This window comes from Arvicanthis niloticus, chromosome 20, assembly GCF_011762505.2.
Source record: "Arvicanthis niloticus isolate mArvNil1 chromosome 20, mArvNil1.pat.X, whole genome shotgun sequence".
In the NCBI taxonomy this organism is placed as follows: domain Eukaryota; kingdom Metazoa; phylum Chordata; class Mammalia; order Rodentia; family Muridae; genus Arvicanthis; species Arvicanthis niloticus.
This window is the reverse complement of record NC_047677.1, coordinates 16753893-16763466: the sequence shown is the minus strand read 5'-3', so window position 1 is coordinate 16763466 and position 9574 is coordinate 16753893. Positions and strand designations below refer to the sequence as shown.

At 46.2% G+C, this 9574-nt stretch overlaps 1 protein-coding gene across 2 annotated transcripts in view; it reads right to left on the bottom strand.

The window, feature by feature from the left end:
- Positions 1-1004: 1004 nt before the first annotated feature.
- The window catches only part of Fig4 (FIG4 phosphoinositide 5-phosphatase), a 111862-nt gene continuing 103292 nt past the window's right edge, over positions 1005-9574 (bottom strand). For both annotated transcript variants that reach the window (XM_034524793.2, XM_076917075.1), the window contains one exon: positions 1005-1570. In XM_034524793.2, the coding sequence (XP_034380684.1) occupies positions 1393-1570 (178 nt within the window). In that variant the 3' untranslated portion in view covers positions 1005-1392. The remainder of the gene's footprint in view (positions 1571-9574) is intronic.

Here is a 9574-nt window from a genome sequence, read left to right as displayed (position 1 = left end):
TTCAAATCTACCCACAATGTGAAACCTCCCGAGAATCCCAGGATGCCAGAGTTGCTGCTATTCTCCTTGGGCCAGATGGCTTAGTTCTCACTTATGAGAATAAGGGCTTTCTGGGAACTGAGACATACAAAATGGCATCAAACCCTTGTGGCAAACTGTCTGAAAACACACAGTTGACATGTTAGTGTCTGACCATGTAAAGTGCTAACCAGATGTGCCCATCACCTGCCTGAGTTCTAAATGTCACATGTGTCAACAACTCTGCACCACAAGGTTGTTTAGAACAACCAATAAAGAATTATGTTTTAAATGATGTGTATGTGGGGGTGGGGTGGGGGTGCATGCGAGTGCCTGTGATGATGTACCTCAGAAGCTGGCGTCAGGGCCCTTGGAACCCAGTTACAGCTGCCTGTGAGCTGCCACATGGGTGCTGGGAACTGAGCCGAGGCTCTCTGTAGAGCCTTACCTACTCTGCCCATGGCCTGTCTCTCCAGGCGCTCAGATGGCTATTTTTAATGTTTTCTTTTTTATATGATTTTCAATTCTAGAGTTCTCAGAACAGTGGAAATAACTTGGTCCCTCCTCAGATTTGTCAGTTATTAATGGTTTCCTCCATATGCTTTATAACATGCTGTTTGCCCTGAACTCTGTTTAGGATGATACTTGGTTGAGATCTGGTCTCTTTATCTATAAACACATCAGAGTATGTTTTTCAAGAACACAGTTTTCTGAGTAAGGAAATATTTTTTTCCATCAAAATATAAAATTAACATATAAACCAACCAGAATAAATTGAAAATGGCAAGTATAAAGAAAAGTGCATTGCTTATTCTTTCTAAGAGAAAATACTTTGGGCTATTTTGTTACTGGGCCATTCCTAGACCTTGTCCTAATTCCTGGCACACAGTGGATACTCCCACAAGCCTGTCAGCTTCATAAAGCAAAATTTCATGTGACATTTCACAATGTGCATTTTCCCTAAATAAGTCAAAAGCAAAAACAGCAACAGAGGCAGCCATATCTTTATTACATGGAATTAATAATTTGCACAGTACGAAGTGGTGAAAAGTTTAAGATACATAAGATTTGGATGGATTGATTTTTAAAGATTTTACTTTAATTATTCTTAATGTGTGCATGCACATACATGTGTATGTATGTATGCCTGTGCATGTGTGTGCACACACAGGCACCCACTTGAGTATAGGTGCTTACAAAATCCAGAAGACAACACTGGATTCCTTATAGCTGGAGTTGGCAATGGTTGTGATACGGGTGCTGGGGACCCAGAGCCTCTGGAAGCACGTGTCCTTTCCCACTGAGCTGCATCTCCAGATCCGGGGAATCCTTCTTGCAGATGACACTGAACAGAAGTGTAACTTGAGGCCGTCCTTATAAGTAGCGGTTTCTGATGTACTCCCGGTACATGGCAGTATCCTCTTTGCTAAGGGGCTGCATGATACCTTGGCCAGCTTGGATATGGGCCTGGAAGATCTCTGTGGACTTTCTGTCTACTCTTGGGGGCTGAACTTCATAAATGTTGTCTTGTGAGAAAGCTGAGATGGGAGTTCTGTAAAAGATGAAAGACAGGGCTGCATTAGGAGAACCACTCACTGCAACATGGGCTTTATCAACCAAGAGCCACCTCTGCAGTTGCTACTGCCTGGAAGACCGAGGATAAACACTGCCTAGGAAGTGTGTCTGATGCCCAGGCAGGGCAGAGGTACTTGTCCCTTATAGAATGTCAACTCTATAGTGTGTGTCCATCTGGCTCCCACTGGAAGCAGCTTCAGGTGGTGGCTATAACCACGTTTTGTTTGTTGTCCTTGCAGGCACTTGTTTTTTTCAAAGAGAGAATAAGTGGAAATCAACAGTGTGGGAGAGAATGATAATTCTAGCCACTGAGTTTATGGCAGTAAAACCCCTGCTCAGTGTGGTGCCCAACACAAGCATTCGGTAAATAAGAACCATGGTTTATGTATAATTTCTTACTCAAAGTTCCAGAATTCTAGAAGCCTTGACAACCAAAAGCTGTACTGCCTGAGCCATCCGGCCCACCTAAAACACTATTCTCACTTCTTCCACATTCCACGACACGCAAACGTTAACATGTCATACATCAGACGTGGCCTCAGATCTTACTGGGGATATTAGTATGAGGTGACTATATCTTGGTGCGCTAACAGCCACTTCTTAATCCTATAGCACGTCTGGCCTCTGTTTTTAAGGTAAGAAACTGTGGATCTGTGACAGACAGTTCCCCTCCTTTCTGAAGCACCCAAGAATTCTCTATTCATAAATGCCCCTCTGGTCCTGCACTTTGAGAGCAGCACAAAAGGGCTGGCCCTGAAATGTGGGTGTGGTGAGCTGGCCCAGAGGGCACGAGAACAGGAGGGATGGCCCAGCCTCCTGCCAATGGCAGCACTGGGGTCTAGCCTGAGCAGTGCTGGCTAGCCTGTCTGGTGGTGCGGATAAGGGAGAGCTAGCACTCTGACCAGCTCAGCTACCACCCAAGCCCAGATCCAGGGCTTGAGTTAACCCACCTCAAATCTATATCATCTGCAAATGGTTGGGATATGTGAAAGGGCCAGTCCTGCTGACCCAAAGCAGCAGGATCTCCAGGACACAGAGCGACAACAGGATAACTGAGAGGAGTCACGACGAGGATCCAATACTGATGGTGTCGCAGAAGCCAGAGATCTCGAACCAGACCAGTGACTCATTGCATAGACACTTGCAAGGGAACATGTGTGGATGGAGGGACATGCTGTGGGACACACTGTGACACACCACAGCCTCCATGATGAGATGTTTTGTATGCTTTATTTTTTTTTTGGTGGTGGCTGTTGTTGGTGGTGTGTGTGTGTGTCTGTGTGTGTGTGTGTGTCTTACTGGGGGGTGTTGTAAAGGCAAAGTGTGGACATGAGGGGGGATGGTGAGATAAGTGAGATTGGGCTGCAAATCTCACCAAGAATCAATAAAGAATTTTTAAAAATCCAAAAAACGAATTTTAATCCATCCCTTGAAGAAGGCACTGTCTCAGAAAGGCCTTGTCAGAATTCATCATGGTGGTGTCTGACACACCCTCAAACTTACCATTTGAACTTCACCAGTTACTGCATCCTTAGCTGGAGGCAGGCAGGCCCTCAAGGATGAGTCAACTACCAAGTCAGAAGTGATACAGAGGACACAGGTGTGCATGGTGTGTGCCACTCACATGTGCGCTCAGGTCAAGGAGAGGTCACTGGTGAGGAGCATCTATCTCTTTCTCACACACACACACACACACACACACACACACACACAACCACGAGAGAATGAGGGGTTGTTGAGGGAGAGATGAAAAGCAGAAAGGGAAGAAAGAAAAAGAAAAGAACCAAGATAAAGGAATCCTGAGACAGCGAAATCTCACTGGATGCCAGCTGGCAGGCTGTGCTTCACAGTACATTCACAGGGCTACTGAGTGTCTATGTTTGACACATTATTATGGTGGGTGGTTGAGATAACACACAAATCTATTCATAATTTTGCCTCAGAACAATACTGGAACTCTATAGTTAATTTAATTCAAGATGAACAGTAAGGATTCTTTAGTGGCTGGTCATATTCAATTTCAAACCATTTTAAGCAGGCCCTTCTATAAGGTGATTCCATTAGTCTTCAGAGAATGCCATCAAGTCAGCGACCATAGCATCCCTTGGACCGTGCCAGCAATACATGACCTATGTTAGTCCGGCGTCTGCTCCTTCTCAGAGCTCTTACACACACACACACACGCACACGCACACGCACACGCACACGCACACGCACATGCACACGTACACACATCATAATATTTAGGCTTCACACCTACTTTGGAGAAGGGAAGCACAGGTTTTACACGCTCCGTAACTCAGATGACCTAACTATTTGTAAAACTGAACTGATGGTCCCTGTTCTCCCTTTGAACCTTGACCTTTGCATGGAACCCCAGTGCATAGCATTCCTGAATAACAGACATCCAGTGGCTGTTCAAAGACCATCTGGGAACCAAAACCTTATGACTAGCAGAGGAAGAGAGCCTGCCGTCCCAGGGGTAGTAGGGCCAGGGTGACCACAAGCGGGACCAGGCACTTCATCCAACAACTCTTGACTTCTTATCAAGAAATAAATTGGGAGTCCTCCCTCTGCTTCTCAGAACCTGATCTACTGAGAGCAGACTCGCAGAAAATGATAACAAACTCTACAGATAGGACATGACAACCCCGGCCGCAGGGCTTTACCGAGCAGCAGGTAGGTCTGCCCATGATACAAGTGTACATTGAACAATAAACCCGCGATGTTAAGATAGTTCCTGCTGCATTTGGGTCAGAAGAAAGTTCAAAGTATCCCCAGGACTTTGGGATAACAGGGGGCAGGAAGAAATGAATTCAGAAAGAACCACTGTTTCCTGATCCAGTCACGGGGAGCCCCTCATAGACCCGAGCTGTAGTTCAGTGTGGCCCGGCCGGCCAGTGGCATCAGCGCAACTGGAACCATATCATCGGAACTAGAGATTCTCGGCTCCTATGGGTCAGAACATGTGAGGGCGAGGCCAGCTGAGGTGCACACTGGACGATTCTAACACCAGGGAAAGCTTGGCAGCTTCTGGTCGGTCACGGCCACGCTCAGTTATAGAGATGATACATGTAGAATGCTAAACGAGAGCGTGCTTAAATTCTTACGATGATGGGACTCAAACCCAGGGCCCTGGACACCTTAGGTAAACATACTACCACTCAGCCATACTCTAACTACTCAAATAGTTCTCTCTCTTTATATATATATTTTTTTATTGATCCTTTCGCGTTTCACATTGTGCACCCCAATCCCACTCATCTCCCATCCCTTCTGATCCACCTTCCACCCCTGCAACCTCCCCACAAAAGAAATCATAAAACATAAAAAACATCTCATCATGGAAGTTGTAGTGTATGACAGTGTGTCCTACAGTATACGCTTTTGCCCACACATCTTTTATTGCAAACGTTCATTGCAACGAGTCATTGGTCTGGATTGAGGCCTCTGGCTTCTGGTTCAAGGTCTCTGGCTTCTGATACACTATCAATATTGGGGCCTTAGTGGGACTCCTCTGAAACAGTCTGTTGTTGCCCTGTGACATGGAGATCCTGCAGCTTTGGATCTGAAGGACCCGCTCCTTCACACCCTCCAGCAGTTCACAGATGGGGTGGATGTTGGTGTGGGCCAACTCTGAACCCCGGATCTGGACCTCGGTGGTAGCTGAGTTGGTCAGCCTGCCAGATCTCCTGCATCCATACCACCAGGGTGAGCTCTCCAGCACTGCCCTGGCTAGCTCAACCAATGCTGCACCCGGCAGGGAGAGGGGCCAGCTCTCCTGCTTTCATACCCTCAGGGGTGACTCAACCACACCCACGATACCTCATGGCAGATGAGTGGCATCACCAGCTCTTCCGTGCTCTCCCAACACCAGAGCCAGCTCTATACTGTGCCACCCAAGTGAGGTGCAGGGCCCTGCTCTCCCAAGTGCCAGAGGCAGTGAGGAGCAGGGCCAGCTCTTCTCAGCCCTTGGACATCAACCTGGTCCCGGACCATGGGGCAACTCTGACCAAGGACTTTCATATGGTCTTTAGTTGGCAGCCTGAGCCACAGACATGGCCCTTTGCAACACCACAGGCAGAGACTTCAACGTAGCCTCAGGTGGCAGCCCAGGCTACTCACAACCCCTCTCCACCCTCACCTCCCAGTTCCACCTCACTTCATAGTGCTCAAACCATTCCACTCCTCTTTCTCTCCCATCTCTCCACCACACACTTGCTCACTGTACTGGCTCCTGCTGTGGGCGAGCCGCACAGCTGACAGGGATCTGGGTATCTTCTGCTCACACACACTGTGTGGTGTGGCTGTGAGTGGGCCTCTGGATGTCCCCTGAACACCCATATCTTGTGGCAGCAGGCTGGCCAATCTTACTATGTAGCCCAGGCTAGCCTCAGACGTGGGAATGCTGGAATTACAGGGGCATACCACCATGCCTGACACAAACAGTTTTTCTTCAGAAAAGATTTGATCATGCAGCTGGGGCTGAGCTCCTGATCCTCCCTCTGGCTCTGTGTCCCAAGTGTTAGGAGCACTGAACATTTTTAACCCTGAACTTTCTTTTAAATGACAAAATACCACTAGCTCTACACTGGAAAGCTCAGTTTTATGCCCAATTATAAAGACATGAGCAGCAATAATAGATTCACCTCTTATTTCCTAATGAGATTTATTTATTTATTTATTTATTTGTTTGTTTGTTTATTTATACTTCTCAATGGACATATGCATTTCTGAGGTGGGAAAGAAAACAAAATCCATAACTCTCAGAGGCTGCTGGACAGCGAGGGGGTGAAGTTAAAGACAGAACTGACGGACGGTCTCTGATCACGCTGGTAGCACTGGCTGCCAGATTAAAACAAGAACAAAACAAAAACCAACAAAACTAGCATTTAAATACCACACACTGTAGAAATTGAGAGGCGAATTTCTTTTTATGGATTCCAGTAGAGAGAGACCTAGCTTATTAGTGCACTTTGACAACGAAAAATAAATAAAAATAAATTTAAAAAAACCCGACACTTGTCTCCTGGGCGTGAGCAGAGGGGATTTAGGCTCCTCACAGCCTCAGGAAACCAACTATTGCCCCTCATTCAAATGCCAGTCATATTTTTGGACATAAAATATTATAATCACATTGCAGACGCTGGCGGGGTGCTCTGTATTTCCCCCCAAGGAATGGTGCCGTCTTATTTAGGATAATACATTTACCCATTAGTTTACGGGCTGCTTAACACACATCTTGCGGTGAGCACTAGTGACATTCAGCCTTAACTGTGCTGTCCCAGCAGAAGAGAAACCCTCCAGGCAGAAATTCATCAGACGCACCAGATATGTATAAGGAAAATCCTTACTGGTGGCCTTTAATGCTCTTTGTTCAGTGGGGCTGCTTTTAACACAGCCATTTCTGATAAAAAAGAAAAAATAACCCTCCACCTTACAGTTGAATATGGAATTAATGTTTGAGCCCGTTAGAGCTTAGGCCCTGATAAGATGACCTTTCTGGCTTGCACATATTGAGTAACCAGTAAGTGTTCACTGGTTTGGGGTTGAGATATGTTCAGAATTCGATGACATCACGAGGATTCATGGTTAGCAGTTAAACTACTAGACAAAATTTGGTGGTTCAAGTATTCGGCAGCACTTAGATAATTCTAACAAGTGTATGTGACTCTTTTTGGTAGGTTAAATAAACATCAAACCCCATTTAGCATTTTCAGAAAATCTAGTAAGAGTTTGACTCATCCTTTCCCTTCCCAGTGCTCTGCCTGTTGTTACTAAAACTTTCCATATCCCCCACAAGGTGGTGGTGGTGGTGGTGGTGCTGCTGCTGCTGCTGCTGCTGCTGCTGCTGCTTCTGTTTCTGCTTCTTCTTCTTCCTCTTCTTTTTCCTCCTCCTCCTACTCTTCTTCCTCCTCCTCCTCCTCCTCTTCCTCCTCCTCTTTCCACCCCCCTCTCCAGTTTCCTCATAAGCATCTCATCATCAGATGCTTCCTTGTTGACCACATCTTAGCCAGAGGACCGAGATATTACGTTGAGGATCAGAAGGTGGTTTTTATCTTATTCTTTCTGGGAGAAAACCCTTATCAGGTCAAAACTTTAATTTGGGTCTACTTAGGGACATGGACATAAGACAGGTAAGCACCTTAGTGATCTGTCTTTGTTGTGATCTCTGTCTGTCTTTCACAATCTCCATCAGGAACTAAGAGTCCTTATCGTCTAACTGCTGATGACTATGACAGCCGATTCCAACCAGAGCTTTCCCGGTCCTCGGCGTCCGTCCTCAGGGATGCCAGCCTTCGGCTTGTGCCTACTGTTCACACATTTCCCACGAATATGCATTGCTTCTCCTCGGCTCTTTCATGGAAGTGTTGTATGTATCCAGCATGGTGGTCGCACACTGCAGCCTAGTCCTGAGTCTACCGAGGTGATATAGTGAAAATGTGTTCAGTTCTTAAAAACAATGTACTTCTGCATCTGGCTCACATTCTGTGGGCCAGAATACAGACACCTCGGTCCAAAATGCAGCTCTCAAAGTGACCTTGTACAACATGGCAGCAATTAGCCAGGTGACAATTTAAATTTACCCTAAATTGATTTAAATTAAATATATGTAAGATGGTTTTCAGTGTCACTTGCCACTTGACAAATGCATGACAGTCACAGGCGGCCACTGACCACTGTGCCAGGAAGTGAGAAGTGGGTTCCAGTGTTACTGTAGGACACTGTGTGTGGTGTGCTGTTCTAGCCTGTCCCCACTGTTCTGATTCTCCTACAAACTCCCGGTTGGTACTTTTATCTCGGTAGGCTGTATCCTCATGTAAATGTGCACACACAGCAGTTACTGCCATTCAGTCCCTAACTACACTGCTTCCCTGCCTCCTCTGCCCGCTCGGCACTGCAGCCCACAGCCTTCACAGAACTCTGATGCTTGACTCTCCTTGCCCGTCACCAGATGTCTCCCTGTTCCCCTTCAGAGTGACCGATTAAAACCTTATAAGCACACAGCCTTGAGCACACTGTCTGAGCTTTTCTCTGCTGCTGCTGTCATGCTTACAGGGTCCACGTTGTCCTGTCCTCGTCTGAGTCCTCCTGGAAGGACCCCACTTTTCTCCAAGAGCTTTCTTGCCATCTGGATCAGCGAGAAGTTTCAGTTTTATTGTATATATTTCCTAACACGGGCCCAGAGTCAGCACCTTCTTGCAGGAGCCCTGGTTCCTCTTAGTGGGAAACTGACATTCTAAGACTAGTGTAGGGTTAGAGACTCTTGTTATTAAGCCTGTGTATGTGTGTGCATGTGAGTGAGTATGTATGTGCATTTGTGGCTACGTGGGTGTTCCTGTATGTGCTTGTGCACACCAGTGTGCATGGGTGCATATGTGTGTGTGCACATGTGTATATTTCTGTGTGAGTGTGTGCATGTGCATGTCTTTGTATGTGTATGCCTGTGCACTCGAGTGTATGTGTGTGCACAGATGTATATTTGTATGTGTGAATGTGTATGTGTGTTCATATATATGTGCATGTGATGGGTGTGTGAGTGTGTGCATGTGTGAGTGTGTTTGTATGTGCATGCATGGGTGCATGTCTCTGTGTGTGAGATGTCAAGGATAATGAACAAAAGAGGATGACAGAATTTATAAATATTCATGATTTCTTTGGTTTATCTCATAGTAAATGTACAGCAGCCCCAGAATAACAATGCTAACAGTATCAGCGCCAGTATGATCCCTGAGAACAGATTCTGTGTGTGTATGCTCTTCCCATCTTAACTTGTTCAGAGCTGCAGTACATACAGTAAAGCACACTACTTGACCACAGAGCTGTGGCACCCTGGCCTCTTCCTTTACCCCTTTATTTTGTTTCTGTAGAGAACTGTGGGTTCCCATTGACATCAGTGTCTGTGCTAATCAGCTTCCTGTCACTGTGACAAAATAATTGGTATAATCAGCTTAAAATGAGAGCAAGGTTTACTTTGGTT